Here is a 20,170-nt window from a genome sequence, read left to right as displayed (position 1 = left end):
CAGGAGGCTGAGATGCCTTCTGAATCATCAAAGAAAGTGATTAATTTCCACTTCAACTTAGGGGTTAAAGGCATTTTTGTTCTTATTCTTTGAATGATTAAATCTTAAATGATTTGTTCATGTGATAAATATTGGCTGGCCCTACTTTGTCCAAGGCAATGTGCTGGGCACTGGGGAAGTATTGAGAGAGGAGCAGCAGATCCAGCTCCCGGGCACTGTGAGTAGGGCACTCAGGTAGGTGGGAACAATGAGACTGCTACAGAAATGCACTAGGAGGTGTGCTCGCAGCATGAAACAAGCAGCACGTATGGGTCCTCGGTAGCGGATTCAAGATCAAATCTCAGCTCACTAGCCATGTGATTTTAGGAGTGCCTCTTCACTTCTCTGAGTCTGTTTCCTCATCCAAAATAAATGGGAATCTTTGACACTTCATAAAATGCTGAGGAACATTAAATTTCCCCCCAAAAATGTTGAAATTCTAAACACAGTACTTGGCACATGGAACAACCCCAGTAGATGTTATTTGTTAGTGACTTTATTTTTACATGGAGTAGGGACAGAGGAATGTGGATAGGGAAGAATGTGAAATCAGAGATAATAGTCTGACCAGCTATTCCTCAAGGCTAGTGGATTTCTTACTAGGTTTTCCTGAGATGGCAAAGGTTGGGGGTTGGGGAGAAGAAGGCAAGAGGAAATGCATAGATAGGAAAGGTCTGGCTTCTAGTCTACATTTGTGTCATATTTTATTGTTTCAAGGGATGTTGATAACCATTATCCCCTTGGTCGGCTATAGAAGAGCTCTTGGTCCAGCTACAGCAAATGCATTCCATTTCTCGCTTTGGGGGAAGGTGATTGGTAGTGACTGCCCGTGGCAGTATTGAGAAGGATTCTAAGGCTGGATCCAAACCTGATAGGAAAGAATGCTGAGCTTCCTGAACACTGTCTGCCCCAGAAGGGGAGACTATAGATGCCAGTCCTTTGTGGGACTTCCTTGAAACAGGAGCTTTATTCGTTTGACCATTCTTCACAGGTGGAAGTGATCAAGAAAGCCTACATGCAAGGTGAAGTGGAATTTGAGGATGGAGAGAACGGTGAGGACGGAGCTGCCTCCCCCAGGAATGTGGGGCACAATATCTACATATTAGCTCATCAGGTATGACCTCTCTCTAGGTCCCAGAGCCAGTTGGCACTGGCCTTCAGTGCCAGAGTTCCAAGGTGAACGTGTGCTTCGACTTGCTTTTCCTTTAAGGTTTTAACTTAGGGCTGTTTGTATTCGTGATAATGTGGCTCACAGGTCCTAGTGGCAATCCGATGCAGTGTACCGAGTTCCAGGACTCCTGTTTTCCCACGGAAGGGTCATGGCCCTGGAAATCCCCACGTTTCTTAAAAGCCTCCACGCTGAGCCTTGACACTTTGGTGGTTTATGGCTGTGTTTGGAGAAGGTTGAAAGGCGTCTTAGGCTTTTCATAAATATTGATGAGTCTCTTAAAGAAACCTCGGCCGCCTTGCCTATCACACTTAGAAATCTTTGGGAACGAACTTGTCGTTATGACTTCTTTTTGTTTGCTTTTGGGGGGAGGGGAGTATCCCACCCTGGCACCAAAATGCTGTTTCATAACTCTCTTCCCAAGTGGCTGGGCTTTTGAAGATACTTTCTTTTTCTGGAGTCTGATGAGCCTTGAGCTTGCTGACATGTGTGGGCAGCTTGTACCTCTGCGCCAGGCTTGTGTTTCCTGTCCCTTTCACCTTGTTCAGTTGCAGGAATGAGGGATAAAGCACCCATGGTACGGGCCAGGAGGTTGGCCTGCCCTGCTACATACAGCATGCTGGCAGAAGAATAGAAAACAGGCTCCTGCCCCTCATCTCTTCCGTTACCTGTGGCTGGCCACTGAGAGGGTTTCAGAACATTCTGAGTGGAGACTCCATGTGGCTGTACAGAAAACCCCATGTCCCTCATAGCCACTGTGCCAAGCACACCTTGACGGGATGCAGCAAGCCTCTGGCCACCCCTGCTCCTCTGCCTGCCGTTCGTTATGATGCTTTCTCTATACCCCAGCTTGGAAAATAGCGCATGTGTGCCTGCTGCGATGAGACAGTGACTCCCCTGTTTTCCGTATGTGTGTTCTAGTTGGCTCGGCATAACAAAGAACTTCAGACCATGTTGAAACCTGGTGGCCAAGTGGATGGAGATGAAGCTCTGGAATTTTATGCCAAGCACACGGCCCAGATAGAGGTAAAAGCAGTGGGAGCTCAGGGTGAGGGCCTGCAGTGGGCTCTGCGCTGTCCTGGGGCTGACATACAGTCATCCGTGTGAGCAACAGTTGTTGGTCATGAATGCTGACGAGGCTGTGAGGATAAGTAGAAGGTATTATAGGAAAGTCCAGCAGAGGGACCTGCTGGAGACTCTGGCAGTCAGAAAAGCGTGTTCTAAGGAATGATGTCCAAGCACAGACTTTAGGAAGATTCAGAATGAAACAGGCAGAGCCTAGAGGGAAGAGCTTTGCAGACCTGGGGAATGACAAGTGGAGGCCCTGAGGAAGGAGGCGCTAGGTGAGGGTGAGGAGCTGAAACTCAGTGAGCCACATGGGCAGCCCCCCGGATCCTGCAGAATCCTGTCCACCATCCTTGCAAGAAGTCTGCATTTACTAGAAGAGCCGTGTGGAAGAGAAAGCATACATAGAGGAGTGGTGCAATCGGATCTGCATTAAACACACATACACAGAACATAACTTATTGATCCTCTGTAGCCTAATAGGGCCATCTCCCATTTAGCGAATGGCGAAATGCTGAAATAAGTCTCAGAGAGGTTGTGTCATTTTCCCGGCTCTCAGCGGCAGAGCTGGAATCGTATGTAATCCAGCGCTGGCTGACCCCAGAGCCTTTGAGTGCATTTTGTTACCTGTGTTGAACACGGACTTCTGTCTCCAGGCTCTAGGCAGTGAAGGATGGCGTGCTTTGTTTAGCTAAGGACAGAGTACACAAACTCAGTATCAGTGTTGGAACAAAGATTTTGAAGGGCTAACAGACTCCTTTGGGCCGCATGAATTGTTCAGGATGGAGACTGGAGACTTTAAGAATATATTCTTACCTGATAACTCAGGCGTCTGGGCTGTCCTAATAAAATGCATCATTTAACTGATGAGTTGACCATGACAGTGCATGTGGGCAAATACCCCTGATATATTGTTAATGATGAGAAGCTTGATGGTAAGGCCAGCTCTGTTTTACGGGGCTCTTAAAAGACAAACTTTAGGTGTTTGCAATATAGGATGTCAGAGCTCTTCACTCACTGGAGAGAAGACTGAAGCTTGATCAGGTTGAGAATTGTGTGAACAAGGTCACTCAGCCTTTTAAAGGTGGGGAAGGAGTGGAATGTGTTCTCCTGACTCCCAGTTGTGAGTCTCCTGAAAAGTAGATGTGGGCAGATATTAAATGACGGAGAGAAATGGCCAGGCCTGGTGTCTCTAGCTCTCAAATCCTGCCTTTAGCTAGCTGCCCATTTCTTCCACTCTCCTGAAGGAGTTACCTGTGCAAAGCCAGGGAATACCCAGTTACTCCCTGGGGCTTCCTATAGAGTCTCTTCGCTTTCGGAAGTTAGGCTGGGTAACCCGGGAGTCTGGGACTCCGTTCTTGCCCGGAAGCCTCCTTTCCCCCTGGATTTCAGAAACACTTCTCACATCATGTTCTTTCAGCTTAGGGAGATCCAGGACCCACCTGGCTGTGCAAAGCAGGCAGGCTCTTAATAGCAGGAGACTGTGGAATGGGTCCCTGGGCCTGTCTGTACAGCAGTGTCACCTAGGGGGAGCTGGTTCATGTGCAGGTTCCAGTTTCCAACCCGCCATACCATAATTCCAGTTAAATGAGGTTCACGGAAGGACTGAATCAGTATGACAGTAAAGCTTCCTGCAACCTGATGTCCAGCTAGATTGGGGAACCACTGGTCTAAAGACGATGTCTCCCAGAACTTATAGGGCTAGGGCTAGGGGAACCTGTCACACATCTGAGATAGCTTCCCACTACAACTTGACCTGAGTCACCTTTCTTGCTGTTTCAGGGAACAAACCGTTGAAAGAATGAGAACCAGATCTTCTTGTAGAGGGCGTAGGCCCTGGGCCTCACCTGACTTCTCCAGACTCTGGGGAGGAAGAATAGAGAGAGGTCATGACCCTGTTGTACTACAACCCATACCTCTTTTGAAATCCCTAACCCCCAGGGTGGTGACTAAGTACAGTGTCCTAGAACTTGAACAGTGCTGCCCAGACTGCCTCCTCTCCGGAGATTGAGCCACTCTAGAAGGGCACAGAGAAAACCTGTGAGGTGTCCACTCTGGGGCCCCACAGCACTGCTTCAAAGAGCACTGGACACTACACCAGTGTTAAACAGCCATACTAGTTCATGCACTGTACGTTTTAGATGCTGTGACAAGAGGAGGACAATGCAATAGATAAACCAAAGGCCTCTTTTTAAAATTCCTATATAGGAAAAAACAACAACAATGAGTTCTGCTATTAGAAAAGTTTAGGTGATGTTTGTACCACAGGCCGCTGCTGCACCATCCAGTATGGTGGTCATAAGCCATGTGTGGCTTTTAAATTAAAATTAAAATATTCCATGGGTCACTTGCACTAGCCACGTGGGGCAATTGCTCAGATGTAGGGCCAGTCTGTCATTATGGAAAGTTCTGTCAGACAGCCCTAGTCAAGAGCCTCATCTGGATATGTGCACAAAACACAGTGTAAATCGTTCAAGACAAAAGTTAGTCACAGTGAAAACAATGGATCTCAGGCTAAAAAAACAAAACAACCAACTCTTAGAGACTTGCCCAAACTGTTTTGTTTTGTTTTTAAATAAATCTAAGAGACATAGCCCAGTCTGGGGGTTAGAAGATCTGAGAAGACTCAAGAACAGGTTTGTATTACAGTCACCCGTGAATGCCGAGCCTATGACCTTAGCAGAGATCCTTAGTGAGAGAGTTTTGGAAATGGCTGCTTCAGCTCCTTCATTTTCTCACCCTAGATTGTCAGGTTAGACCGAACCATGGAACAGATTGTGTTTCCTGTGCCCAGCATATGTGAGTTCCTAACCAAGGAGTCGAAGCTGCGAATATACTACACTACTGAGAGGGATGAGCAAGGCAGCAAGATCAATGACTTCTTCCTGCGGTCCGAGGACCTCTTCAATGAAATGAACTGGCAGAAGAAACTGAGAGGTAGGTCAGCGATGCGCCCACAGCGCTGCAGGGCCCTCCGCCCCGGGGTCTCCCAAGGGTGGGTGCCACGGCGGAGGGCGAGTCTCCAAGCAGGAGCAGAGCCAGTCTAATGGATGGATGGTACTTTCTGCCTCTGAGCGCTGGGAAGGGAAGACCTAGACACCTTTGTAGCTGGTAAGCGGGCTCTAGCCTCAGGGAGGCACCTCCCCAGGAAAGCCTGTCTTCGTGCCCCATGGCTTTGGATTGGATTGCAGAGCCCTAGAGAAGACTCCTGGGACGTCCTTTTTTTGCTATCTTGATGTAGAAAATAAAAGGAAGAGAGAAAAAGCCAGGCTCACAGGTTGGTGCACTTGAGCAGGAAATTGAGCCAGCTTGACTGCTCATTTACTAGCTCACCTGCTCTGAAGACACTGGTCTCCCTTTTATATATAGGGTAGCTCGGGTTTTAGACTCTAGTATCATTTTATAGGCAGTGGAATCATTTGCCATGTAAGACACATCGTTGTTCACCAGCGAGTCCCATTGCGATGCCTGGCCGTCGGGTTGAAATTACTCGTCTATAACGCTTTTATAGGGCTGTCCCAGAAGACTTCTCAGCTCCTGGTTTTCATTAGGATTTTAATGAGATCCTTCAGTACTGACAGTACACGCCACACCAACTGTTGTGACCAACTTAGGAGCATGCTTTATTTCTGTCTGTAAGTCGGGAGCCAGGTTTTTTCTTTGAAACCCTGGATTCCAGCTACAGTGGTGATCTTTTGGGCTCTCTTTGCAGGGCAGGGCTGCGGGAGGGGAAGCTGTGCTGGAGATCCCTTTCTGGGAGCTTCTGTGCTCTCGCTGCCTCCCACCAACCCCGAGGCAGAACGGACCAGCCTTCTTCACTGCATGCTTCTTCCACGTCACCACTTTTTTTCCCCTACCTCCCTGCACCCCTAGGTTTGGCTCATGGCAAAGTGGGTTGTGCATGCACATTGGCCAGGGCCCTGTGCTCACCACCCCACCCCCCACCCCACAACATTCTTGCTCATCTCTGAGGGCTACCTCATCATCCAGCGCTTTAAAACATTAGATGTAAAAAAAATAAAAATATTATATTAGTTGTTTCGGGGCGGGGGGGGGGGTGGCTGGCTGCCTGAGCAGGTACAGCATATGAGTCATGATCTCAGAGTCGTGAGTTCAGGCACCATGTTGACCATACAAATTACTTAAAACTAAAATTGTGACAAGAAAAAGAAAATGTTTCTGGGGCCAAAACCCGTTCCTCACCTAGCCAGGTGTCCGACAGAGGGGCCAGGAGGCCTTTAGCAGAACAGCTGCATGTCCTCCGTGATAGGGATCCTGGAAGATTTGGGGTGTGCTTCTAGCTGATACCAGGGTGTCCTGTGGCCTACTGAGGACTCCATGCAGGCTCCTCTAGCTCAAGTGTTGTGAGTAGCCTGGAACAGCTGCATAGTACAATGCTTGGGTGAACAGATAAATAAAAAATATACCAAAATAAGGTAGACATAGACCCCATTCAGTTTGTACTCATATTTTCAGCTGTTACGTTTGCTGGGCTTGTCTGTGATTCCAGCTTCAAGGGTTAACCCTGAATTCACGTATCCAGACCTCCACCATAGTTACTAAAACTGTGACTTCACTCTTGTCAGTGTATGGGTCTACTAAGACCGCTCAGATATATATTCATTCTCACAATTCTGAGAGCCTATTAAAAAAATATATAAACGTTGTATAGGCCCCCCAACAGGCTTACGAACTGACAGAGGGAGTTTCTCCTCTTCTGGTGAGGTGAGATAGCTTATCGTCTCTCTTACTGAGGCGCTGTCTTCAGCCAGGCACAATGGGAAGACCTCAGCCCCAAGAAATGGGGGGATCTCACTCCCATTCCACCTCTGCCACCCACTGACTGTGTGACCCTGAGCAGATGACTTCACTGTTCCCAGACCCTTCCTTACCTGGAAAGTGGGGGATTAAGATGGGTGGATTGTGGAGTAGCCATGTCATCATTCCAAGATTTGTGTTGCATTGCAGCTAATACCTTCGCTTATTTAGTCCACCTTTGTTTCAGAAACAGTTTTCGTTTCAGTAAAGCGTAAACGCAGCTATAGTTGTCAACTGAAAGATTTTAATTGGCTTCAAAGCTATCTGCTGGTAAGAGAGAAATTGAAAACAGTAACTGAATTAAACATGATATGCATATGGGAGGAGAAATGTACTCATTAGAAGTGCAATTAAAATGAAATATGTTTTCCCCTCTAAGTAGCTTATTTCTCTTCTAATAAATGTGCAGGGGGGAAAAGCTCTGCTTTATTCATGAAAGTGCCTTCCCCTTTCCTGAAAGCATCTTAGAATCACCTGCACTTTGGTGCCTCTGTAGCCAGGCCTCAGATAGAAAGTCAAGTCTGAGAGTGATGTCACTTAGTGATTGCTTCTGCAGGTGCTAAGATACTCAGTTCCTCTGCTCTCCTGAAGCCCCCTTCCTTCCCTGCGCCTCACAGAACATGCACATTAAAAAAAATACAAACACATACACATGCACACATGCACACCCCCTCCATGCACTCACATCCTCCCTCACCTGTGCCTCCCTGACCCCTTGTCCTCAATTTCCCAGCCCCAGTGAAGTGAAAACTCTGGGCCAAGAAAACGGGAATATAGTGAAAGAGGAAATTGAGGCAGAGTTGCATATGCTGACATTTTCCTGCTTGGGATTTTCCCTCATGGTTATCACACCCGTCCAAATAGAGCTCCCCAGCTCTATTCTGTTTTTTATATACACAGAGTCCAGGTCCCCCGGCAAGGCCCAGTTCCCTCAGAAGAACAGACACAGAGGCTAGGAAAGAGGGTTACCAAGCGATGCCCTGGTGTAGTTCATTAGGCTGACCTGCCTCCCTGGGGTCATGGCACCCTATCTTCTGGCTGTGATGTAGCCAGTATATCAATCCAGCCAACTTGTACCCCTAATAGTAGAAGACATGCTACAAATAGTACAGTGGGGGATTCAACATCTGGAAGCTATGATTCCATCCTGTGTGAACCTACCATCTGATGGGGGCCGACAACACAGACATATTTTTAAGTGGTTGTAATTGAGGCAACTGACAAGGAGCAGGGCCGTAATCAAGCAGTGACACATTGTGGAAATGTGGGAAAGGCAGGCTTCTGAGGAAAGGTGGGATCTGAGCAACATCTGGAAGGATAGATAGGATTTGGATAAACACAGGCCTAAGAGTTAGGGGACAGGGAAGGTGTATTATTTCCCACTGCTACTCTAACAAGTTACCGCAGACTTGGAAGGCTTAGGGCAACGTACATCTACTACCTCAGAGCTCCAGAGGCCAGAACTATACAAAGGCTCTCACTGGGCTACAGTCAGGGCGTCAGCAGGATACCTTCTAGAGGCTCTAGCTTTGTTGTCTAGCTTCTAGGGGCTTCCTGCATTCATTGGCTCTGAGCTTCTTCCTCCATCTGCAAAGCCAGCCGTGACCAGGAGAGCCTTTCTCACGCTGCATGACTCTGCCTCTGACTGTCCCACACCCTTCTTTCACTTTTAAGGGTGTTTGTGATTATGTTGGGCCTGCTGGGCAATTCAAGATAACTTCCCCATTTCCAGATCCTTAACTGTATCACATCTGTGAAGTCCCTTTGCCTACAAAAGGTAACATATTCATTGATTCTGAAAATTAGGATGTGGATGTCTTAGTGGTGGTGGTGGTTGGGCGGGGGGGGGGGGGGGGGGGGGGCGGAATTACTATTTTCCCACCATGCAGGGTATGTAAGTTGCATTATCTTGCTGTATAACAAATGACCTCAAAACTTAGTGGCTTCAAACAGTAAATATTTATGTCCTCACAGTTTCTCAAGGCCTGGAGTTTGGGAGTGCCTTAGCTGGGTGTTTCTGACTCAGGGTTTTTCATGAGGCTGCTGTCAAGTTGGCAGCTAGGGCCGCCTCACCTGAAGGCTGAGTAGACCCTGAGGATCCACTTCTCTGCTCACTCACGGGGCTGCTGGTAGGAGGATTCACTTCTTCTCCACATGAACCTCTCCATAGAGCTGCTTGAGTTCCACACAGCATGGAGGGTGGATTCCTCATAGTAGATGACTGAAGAGAGGGCGAGTATGCACGTGCAAGGAGGAAGATGCAGGGCCTTTTAGGACCAAGTGTCAGCACGCCATCGCTTCTGTATTCTCCTAGAAGCAGTGCTAAGTCCAGCCCACACAGGAGAAAGGATCTGAGCTGCATTCCTCAAAGAGGAGAGCATCAAAGTCTTCGTGGACATAAATTTAAATGGCCATGGGGACAGTGCACAGAGGCTGGAGGTGCAGCATGTGTTCAGGGAGCCACCCCGAGGCTGGGATGTAAAGGGGGGCCTATTTGGGCAAGGGATATGGGAGAAGAGTGTGGAGAGTTAGACGGGGACATGGGAAATAGAAGACACGTCAAGGTTGGTCTTTAAGTATTTTTTTTGCACCTGGATAGATACTCAGTTGATTTAAAGGACTGAATATTTGTCCATCATATTCAGAATGACACCACAATGTAAGTGTTTTAGCTTTATAAATGATTTATTTGCGACTGTATGCCATACTTGACGGCCATTTATCACAATTATATGAAAGCATTCTACAGTAGCTACTCTTACATACGATATTGAGAACCTCCTTGAAGAGAATTTTGGCTTCCATAGACCATTATTGAGCTTTCCCATTGCCTGTTTTTTTTTTTTTCTCACCTCATATGAGCCTTTTATACTTACACTAATGTGGAGAAGGTATTATAAATTCCCATTTACCTACCACTCAGCTTCAATCATTATCAACCCTTTGCCACTCTTGCCACCTATCTCTTCTGGAGCTTCCATATCCAGATCAGAAATGGGCTTCAGTCCCAAAAGAAACACCAGTAGCTATTGTCTCCAGAGCACTTGATTTCTCATCTTAAATTTGTCTTGGCAATTAACTTTAAAAAAAAAAAAGTTAATTGTTACTGGAGGTTGACTGAATCCTGGTCAGCTCCTCTACTGATTGGTGATATGAGCCACTTACCTTTATCCTTGTCTGATCCCAGAGGATCACTGACCCAGGTGATGAGATCTCCTCCACAGCTTCCACCCCCTGCTGGGCCTCAGTTTCCCTCATTTATAAAACAAGAGATTTTAAATTAGATGGTGCTTGTAGCTCTAAAACTCTACTCTTTGGAAACATTTCCTGGTTCCAACTGCAAACATGAAATGAGCAATTATTAAATTACCCAGGGCTCTGTTTAATTGTGGCATATCTTTATTTTGGAGAGAAGCTTTCAAAGATTTGGCTGCTGCTCTAGGCATCATTATAGAGCCATTGAATGTGTCATTGGCTGCTGTCCTAAAGTTAAATGATGACTTCATTGGGAAAGACAAACACACTATAGAGACCCACTCTCCCATACTCCATACTTCTTTGGAGGGAGATAATGTTGAATGAGATATCTTTTGGAAACTCTGCTTCTAGCATGGAGACTGAAATTATTGCTACCACATCTATTTTTGAGCATCATCCTAAGTCCAAGTCACCACTGGAGAAGAATTCAGGGGAAAAGGAAGCATCATCATGCATGGCATGGCCAGAGGCTTGTTGTTCTGACACTGAACATGCCCGGCCAGCATGGTATCGCCTCTAGGCAACTACAGAATAAGTGTCTCTCACCCCTTAGTGATGGCTTTGGTACCACATCTCTTCTGTACTTTAGCCTTTGGGAATGGAACTCTACTGCTGACTACCCAGTCAGCAACTCCCTCCCCTAGTTCCCCTGCCCCAGGCATGATCATCAAACTTAGGAAAATGGAAAATGGTTCAATGTCAGGAAAAGGATCATTGTCTGGCTTATAGGCACTGATGAATTAGTGGAGGATTTTGAGCAAAGGAGGATTGGAAATGGTAGCTCCCTGCTCCGGGGCCCTGCTGGGCCAATTCTGAATGCCATGTGTCCCTCCAACTGGAGCCCCACATTTCTAAAAGGCTGATTAAGTTCTTAGGCCTCTGTGGGCATCTCTGGTCTCAGAGCCCTGGAGGAACTGAGGATTCAGTGCATGAACTCTGGACAACCCCAAATTCCATAATTGGTAGTGTTGACTGGGGCATGCAGGGTTTTAGATGTTCCAGCTTTTCTCCTTTTCTTCTCTCCCTTGTCCCCAAATACATCTTCTGTTCCAGTAAATACTCCAAACAGAAATAAACCAATCTGATGTCGTTATGAGCCTATGAGTCAACCTCAAAACAAATGATCATTTTTTTTTACTGTTATAAAAACTGGGAACAAAAGTGGGCTTGTGGGGCAGAGCGGGAGGAAGGGCTGAATGGGATTCCCAGATTTCTCACTTGTGGCTTTGAACCTTACATAGCCTGGTCTTTGTTTTCACAGCCCAGCCCGTTCTGTATTGGTGTGCCCGCAACATGTCTTTCTGGAGCAGCATTTCCTTTAACCTGGCTGTCCTGATGAATCTGCTTGTGGCGTTTTTCTACCCATTTAAAGGAGTCCGAGGAGGTACCCATATTATCAATTTCAAGGAAACTTTCAGAAGCAGCAGGAAGGTTATGACTTGCATCTTAAATATGATCCCTAGCAGTGTTGGTACAATATCATGGGATCCCACTTACCCATTTTCAGACAAGATGAGATTGTAGATTTCACCACAGATTTGGTTTTGAATCTCACTTAAAATAATGTAGATATTGTGTCCACATTTATCTACCAAGAAAGAAAGAGAAGAAGCTGTACACTCTGAAACCTGTAAGAAATGGTCTCCATGAGCCTCCTTATTTTATATATTGGGAAACTTTTTCTCTGAGAAGTTGAGGGATGTAGCCAAAGCTGCATAGCTTGTTAGTGGCAGAACTAACCCTAGAACATAGATATTTTGATGCTCCGTCCAGTAGATTATTCCCCCATACCATACTTACAGAATTAATTTCAGAGTAAAGAATTTTTAAGATGTGTCTGGAATTTTTTTGGGTGGGAGGGCAAGGGGTTCAGGGAGGCAGGATTTGAACACCTGAAGGCTGCATCTCCTTGGGTATTTAATCTCTTAAGAGCCACATGCCATTACTCGTGCAATAAAACATGATGTCTGTGGTCTCTGTGGCCATCTCTGCCCCGCTCCCACTGTCGCCTTTCAGTCACCTGCCATGTGCTGTCTTCATATCTTGCTGAGGAAGAGGCAAACAACTCGGGGTTGGGGGGCTGGGAGCATCTTTCTGTTCGTTGCTCCTCCATCTGCCTGACAGTGTTCTAGAGTTACGTGCATTTATGGGCCTATGGGGGCCAGCAGTAGCCCCTCTGTTGTTACACATCCATAGCCCCTTTTCTGACACCCTGTATAGCCGTTTGCAGGGGGTGGATCTCCTCAGCTAAATTTTTCATCAGAGCTATTTGGCAAATCATCTCACATGTGTATGTTACAACCTACCAGTAGCCACCTTTTGTGAAATATATGGAATAAAGAGCCCAAAAGTAAGACACCAAACAGTGCAGGAGTCCCAGGCTTAGTTCTTGAGCCTAATAATGCAGATGTGTATATGTAATGAAACAGTGTGTCTAGATCTGATGATTTGTTTGGTGAAGATTAGGTATCCAACATACCCATTTGAGCAGTCAGCTTTTCCATTTGGTCTTCAGTTACACTGTAAGCTTCATTTGAGTGATTATTCCTCCCTCCCCACCCCAAGCAATACTTAAACATAAGGCTGGGGGTACGTTCCTCTTTAATGCCATGTTAGGAATCATAAGTCGCTGTGTTGAAGAGATTCTGCGGGCCCGTAGGACAGCAAGGTTTTCTCCAAGGGGGGCATGTGCCCAGTCAGGCTGCAGGTCAGCAGTGGTGTGAGTGGGAAGGGGTCAGTCGTGACACTGAGCCCAGCCTTCTTTCCATCTCATGGAAGCCATCATGCTCATCATAACCAGTTCTCCAATCATGACTTTGGATGTGTTTTCCTCTATCCCCCATTCCTTTAAAAATATTCAAAATCAGTTTTTATTATACACTTGGACCATTTTCTTCACTGGTCACTTGTGGCAACACTGAGGCCCATGTCTGAGGAAAGTTCGTTAACAACTCCCCTCCCCTCATCCAGTAGAATACCTAGATTTACAAAGTCCCAACTCGGTGTCCAGACACAGCTCCCACTCATCCACCTCATGACTCTGGGCAGGCAACTTCAATTAGTTTTCCTTATCTGTTCTATTAAAAGGGGTGCTTAAACCCAGTAGTGGTAAGCCCTGATGTGGGCTTGGAAATTCCTGTGTATTTCAGGTAAAAATAATGGTTGACCCAGTCAGGATCTCTGGAGCATCCTATTTCCGGCCCAGACAAGCTCAAGACCCACTAATGAGATGCTTGTTAAAGGTCCTTCCAAGTCTACAGTGGTGGTTCTCAGTGTGGCATCTACTCTGGCTGGTCTGGAGTAGTGCAGTCTCTTGTTCTGGCAGTGTGGTTTCTAGAATTTCATGTGGATGGACTAAATGGAAAGCATAATTAGATCTCCTAGGAGAGGACATTGATCTGACCTCAGGAAGCCTTTTCCATTATATGGTGACTGAGCTCACCCAGACACATCAATTCATTCTCAGGGAGATATATTTTTCCTCTTGTAAGACATGTTGGGTCCATTTTCTGTACTTACTAGTAACCATTTTCAGGAGGAAGGGCTGTATTAGCCCTGCCTTAAAATAAGATGTAATTGGTTACCTGAAAGTATTTCTTTGAGATCAGTATTTGTTCATATTGAACTCTAAAACCAGGATTTCCAAAATGTCCCTGTTGAATGTCCCCCTTCTTATGAGTGCTGATGTGGCTCTGTGGCACAGTAGGCCTGTGGCTGCCAAGAATAGTGGTGGCCTTAAAAGCTCCTTTTCAAAAGTATAATTTTCCCCCTTTATTTCAGAACTGATGAGTCACACAGCCTTCGAAAGCATGAAACCTGAGGACATTCAGATTTTTTTACTGAATTTGTATGCTTCTGTGATGATTACGGCAAATATAGTACTACTTTTTAAACGTTATTATTTTAGAAATTTTCAAATACAAGTAATAACAGTTAATACACTGCCATGTATCTATTAGCCTAGCTTTAACAACTACCAACATTTTGTCAATCTTGTTTCATCTATTCTCCTACTGTATTTTCTGAAAGATTTTAAATAAGTCTAGACATCTTGTTGTTTTGCCCATAAATATTTCAGTGTGCATTGCTAACTTCTAAGAATATTTCAAAATATGTATAATTACCATAACATTACCATATCTAACAGAACTAACAGCAAATCATGTAATAACTTGTCCATATTCATGTTTCTCCAATTGTCTTAAAGATGTCTTTCTATAATTGGTTTTTTTAAAAATCTAGCATTATTTTTTTAACACTGCTTTTATAGTGGGGAGACAACAGGTTTTATTTCAGCCCCTTCAGTACTTGGGTACACCCACTGTACTGGTCCCATTTATTATACTGAGATCTTGAGGCAGTTTAAGATGGTGATTAAATACTTAAGAAAATAAAAAGCAAGACACAGACTGGGAAAATGTTTATAAAACATATACCTGAATACATAAAGAACTCTTACAATTCAATAATAAAAAGACTACTCAATTAAAAGGGTGGGTGAATGATTTGACCAGCTATGTCACAAAAGAATGGCAAATACGCACATAAAAAGATATTCAACATAAGTAGTTACCAGAGTAATGTGACTGAAAACTACCATGGCATACCACTAGAAACCTACTAGAGTGGCTAAAATTGAAAATACCGAAAAAATTTTTAAATGAATAAATAATAAAAAAAAGAAGACACTGACTATACCAAGTATTGGTGATGATGTAGAGCAAGTGCAACTCCCATGTCCTACTGAACAGTGGAGTCACTCTGGAAGACAGTATGATTGTATCTTAGAAAGTTAAACATATACTTAGGATTCAGAGATCTTATTTCCATGTATTTGTCTAAGGGAAATGAAAACATACACCCATTCCAAGGTTTGTACTTAAATGTCTGGTGCACAGAGCTGAGAGTTTGGACAGTGAGGCCAGTTTGGTGATTGAAGAAAGTGTCATTAAGCCCATTTTGGTCTGCCACCTCTTACTTGGTGAAAGCATGGATCTGTGAGAGCTCCACTTTGTCTTTCCAGGAACATTATTTACAATAAGTCAAAACTGGAAGGAACTCAAATATCCATTAATTGTTGAATGGATAAGTCAATTGTGGTATGTCTGTATTATGGAATATTACTCAGCAATAGAAAGGACAAAATTTTAGTACACAAAATAACCTGACTGAATTTTAAAAGCTTGCTCAGTGAAAGAATTAAAAAGACTATCTCCTAATATGATTATTTTTCCATTTTTAAGAAATTCTAGAAAGTACAAATCTCTAGTGATAGAAAGAGATCAGTGGTTGCCTCAGGGTGGAGACAGAGCAAGGCAGGAACTGCAAAGAGCACAGGAAACCTTTAAGAGCAATAGAAATGTTTATATCTTGATTGTGTTGGTGGTTTCATATAGTTATATGACTATATAAACTGCCAAAATTGATCACATTTTAAGCTGAGAATCAGTGGATTTTATGTTGTTATTTTTTTAAATTGGTGATTAAGGAACATCACCTTCAGAGGCATACAGACTCCAGTTCTTTGCCGTATCTCCTTAGGCGTGATATGTAATCCAAGACTTGGTTTCCTCCAGAGTAAAATGAAGATAATCATAAGCTGATTGGGAGGATCACATAAATGATGATCAATGTAAAGGGCTTAATATGATATCTAACCACTGTTAAGTGCACAAGAAGTGACATATGCCTCAATCTCCACGCCTTCCTGAATTTCTGAAAAGCTTCTGCCTCTCTGTGCCCATTTCTAAACAGGCTTTCTTTTGAAGGATATCAAAAGGGAAGAAGTTAAGTGGTTGGGAGCAGGGCAACAGTTTCTAGAGAGAAAGTGTCTTGGCAGCGTGGACAAAATGAACTAGGGCAGCCAGCAGGCTCATGGAAGAGCTGTAACTCGCAAGAGTGTCTCTATCCTGGGTGGGGCCTCAATCCCAGCAGTTCTGGAGAAGTGAAACTCCTTTATATAAGTGGCCTTAATCATGTAGTGCTGCTTGTTTACATCTGAAGGAGACTCAAAATGTGACAGCATTTGAAATAGGGTTTTATTTTTTTTAATGAGTGTTTTACAGAACTATATTTTTAGCCATGTTGGCTCATGTTATATAACTAAGCCGTCTCGTGGGACACTCTAAATAGAACTTGAAATAGCAAGAGATGACAAAAACTGGTATAAGCTCTTTGACTACAAGGATAATCTAATTGTAGGATGATGTTAATGATACGGAAGTTGCCTTCCTCCTTCCCTTGAAGAAATCTGATTCAGGCAGGGGACCTGCAGTTTTCCTTTGCATACTTTTAATAGAAATTAGAAGTTGAGGCTTCCAGTTTGCCTTCCCGAAGAGTGAAATGTGATACACGTATGAGTTTTATTGATTGAACAGATTCATTTGATGAGTGCCTTACAGGGTTGCTGAGTGCTTCTCTCAGGGAATTTGGCTAGGGGGAACCTGGTCAGGAAGCAGTTAGGGTAGGGGTGGATGGGAGAGAAAGACAGGTTAACTAAACAGAAAATAGTGTTCTCCATGGGATGGGTAGAGTGAGTACTGAGAACACAAGAGAGGGTGGCACCTGGCATAGTTTTCTGAAGAGGAAGGGGGTTGGGGAGGTCCCCTGGAAGAGTTGATGTCTCAGCTAAGAGCTAAGATGAATAGGAAAGGGAAAAGAATTTCCTAGGTAGTAGCAAGGCTTGGAGATAAGAAAACATGGATGTGTGACGGACTACGTCTGGTGCACAGAGCTGAGAGTTTGGACAGTGAGGCCAGTTTGGTGATTGAAGAAAGTGTCATTAAGCCCATTTTGGTCTGCTACCTCTTACTCGGTGAAAGCATGGATCTGTGAGAGCCCCACCTTGTCTTTCCAGGAACACTGGAGCCCCACTGGTCAGGACTGCTGTGGACAGCCATGCTCATCTCTCTGGCCATTGTCATCGCCCTCCCCAAGCCTCATGGCATCCGGGCCTTAATTGCCTCCACAATTCTTCGGTTGATATTTTCGGTTGGATTACAACCCACGTTGTTTCTTCTGGGAGCTTTCAATGTAAGTGTGAATGCCTTCATAGCCACTTTCTTGTCTACATGCAAACAGGAATGCCTTCCATTCTGGTTCCTGGAACCTTGGCCTGTGCTTTCAGTGCAGAAAATTGCTGTTCAGGTCAGCTGTTAAAATAGCAGAAGCAAGAGCTGTGTGGGTGGACATTTCCCTCTTAACCTTCTCACAGTACAGTGAACCTCTTAATCTATTATCCGGGCATCCACAGCCTCCTTTTTAGGGAATATCCCTCTCAGAAGGAAAGCAGGAAGAGGGAGAGTAGCGGAGATGTAAATTAGTTTTCCCAGTCAGGTCAGAGGTTTGCTGGGACCGGTGATTTTCACCAAACGGTCAAATGTTAATAGTATAAGTCAAATGATCAGATATACCTATAGCACACTCACTTCTGGTGAGGACCACACAGAGCCAGAAGGGGCAGGAGGAGTTGATGGGACAAAGATGGAGCAGGTAGAGAGGTGAGGAGAGAATCAAGGTTATTTCAAAGTCAGTGGTGACATCTGGAAGTGGTATTTCACTGTAGTTGAAGGACAGACGCCAGCTGCACCCATAAGGGGAATTCTTAGGAAGTACAGACAGCTGATACAGGACCATAGATTGGAGAGCTTTCCTGATGAAGCAGAAAGTTTGGACACTGTGGGGATCCAAAAACACTTTCCAGAGGTTTCTGCCCTGAGCATACAAGGAAGCTGAGGTCACTGTACAAAAATGGAAGTAATTTGCAAAATAAGGTTAATATAGTAATCCAGTGCAGCAATAAATGTCCCTAAGTGAGTATTCAGATGGCAAAGCCAGCAAGGACATTAAGGGAGAAGGGACCACTTCAAGCTGACAGGCTCCAGGGGAGGAGGCAGGGTTTCAGCTGTCTTAAAGAATGGCAAGGACCAGGCCAGAAAGCAGGGATTGAGAAGAGCATTTTCCTGTAGGCCCCACAGGCCAGAGCAGTGGGGAAAGCCCAGGATGCTCAAGAGACAGCCAGCAGTAGAGTTTCCCTGCACCATGGTTCAGGGACTGATGGGTAGGACCTGACCCCGAGACGGGTCACCAGGGCACTGCATTGTAGGAGAATGCCCTTGGGCTTCATTATCCAGGTCAACATGTTTCCACAGCATGCTCCAAGTTGATAAATCTTAGGTGATAAAGAGGTTCAATGATCAAATCGTTGAGAAAAGGGGCTGGGTTAAACAAAATTAAGGGGTTTTTCCTGTAAGATTTCTGAGACTTTAATATGCTTGATAAGGGTTATGAATCTCCAAGAAAAGGAAACAGTGGATCTGTGTTTCCTAAACTTACTTGCCCACATTTTGTTTTAAGTATCACTTGGAATTAGTGTTGTAGAATATAGGTTGAGAAACTCTATTCCCAGTAGTGGGAAATGACTCAAGTTTTTTTGAGCAAAGAAATGGTATATACAAAGAAGTATTCTTGGAAAAATGCCCTCACGTAGTGGCATGTTATGTGGATTCAAGTGGGAGGGACTGGAAGCAGGATAACCATTTCTGACCCCTAGCAGAGCTTTCGACTAGGTGTGACAAGCCTGGGTCTTGGTTATAGTGTGGAAGAAAGAAGGAAGGTACAGATGTCAGTTGCAAGGGATAGAATAATGTGTGGTGGGCCTGGAGTCAGCGCCTCACACCTGAGAGCCATGTAGGGCCTTGCTCTGGGTGGGTCCTTTTCTCTGGTCAAGAACATATTACTGTCTTAATGGGGTGTTGAAGGAGGCAACCTCCACTCCAAATTTTCAGTCACAGATGACTAGGGAAAAAATAATGCCGCTAACTAAAGTGAAGTAGAGACCTAATTTTCAGGATGAAAATGCACTTAAATTATTGATTTATTAGGCTTGAGATGACAAGGCAAGCCCTTAATGTTAGCTGTGGCATTTGAAAACATATGACCAGAGTGACAGAGACTTATCAGTGTTACAGAAAGGAAGGTAGGTATCATTCAGTGATGTAGGTATCATTAAGAGGAGGCTACTTAAGAAGGAAATACATAATAAAAAAATGAAATGGAAAAACTTAGTATTTCAGAGGTTGCTTGTCTTATGGGATGTCTAGTTTTTTTTGTTTCTCTGGGCTTCTATCATTCCACAATTATCTCTTCTTTAACATAAGTCAGCTGGGGTAAAGACCCAAATTAGACAATTAATTACCATTTATAGTAACAGCTAGATGGGGATAACTGAGATTACTGTAATAAATAACTAGAGTGCATGACAAAAGGGGAACATTCACATGGAGTCTATATGAGACGAAAGAGTGGTTATGAGACAGAGAAGGAACCTTGGGCATGCAAGAGCTGGTGAAGCGGGACAGGGTAGTACCTGGTAGCCAGGTGCAGGCAGAGTGGTGGGAAGGATGGGCTGGTGAGCCCTGTCATGTTGCAAGCTGGCATTAGGTGCTAAGGGTGCACAGACTGCCACATGTGCCCTGGCCAAGTCCTTTGTGGACTAGGGGAGAGCTGCTATCGTGAAGAGGTGGGACTGGAAGCCAGATGTTAGACTCATTAAACAGGGTCAGTAGGAGGTGGGGACACCAAGCCAAGACCGTGAATACATAATTGCTGCGAAGCAGTGGAGGAAACTAGAACAGAAGTTGTTTAAAGAGATGAGTGGATTCAAGTAAAGCGAATTGCTCTGTTGAGGCAGTAAGAGCCGAGGCATAGGAAATGATCCTGGAAAGATAACCAGAGCACGGTGTTTTTTTGTGTGTGTGTGTGTGTGTGTGTGTGTGTGTGTGGTTTGTTTTCCTGAAACCCCATCAACACAGATCATCCAGA

At 44.8% G+C, this 20,170-nt stretch overlaps 1 protein-coding gene across 11 annotated transcripts in view; it reads left to right on the top strand.

Annotated features, from left to right (window-relative positions):
• The window catches only part of ITPR1 (inositol 1,4,5-trisphosphate receptor type 1), a 318,713-nt gene that overhangs the window by 258,734 nt on the left and 39,809 nt on the right, over positions 1–20,170 (top strand). For all 11 annotated transcript variants that reach the window (XM_025451109.3, XM_025451124.3, XM_025451147.3 and 8 more), the window contains 5 exons: positions 1,031–1,153; positions 2,129–2,233; positions 5,017–5,209; positions 11,610–11,732; positions 17,205–17,380. In XM_025451109.3, the coding sequence (XP_025306894.3) occupies positions 1,031–1,153; positions 2,129–2,233; positions 5,017–5,209; positions 11,610–11,732; positions 17,205–17,380 (720 nt within the window). The remainder of the gene's footprint in view (positions 1–1,030; positions 1,154–2,128; positions 2,234–5,016; positions 5,210–11,609; positions 11,733–17,204; positions 17,381–20,170) is intronic.

Source organism: Canis lupus, chromosome 20, assembly GCF_003254725.2.
Source record: "Canis lupus dingo isolate Sandy chromosome 20, ASM325472v2, whole genome shotgun sequence".
Classification (NCBI taxonomy): Eukaryota; Metazoa; Chordata; class Mammalia; order Carnivora; family Canidae; genus Canis; species Canis lupus.
This window is presented reverse-complemented; position numbering and strand designations above follow the sequence as displayed.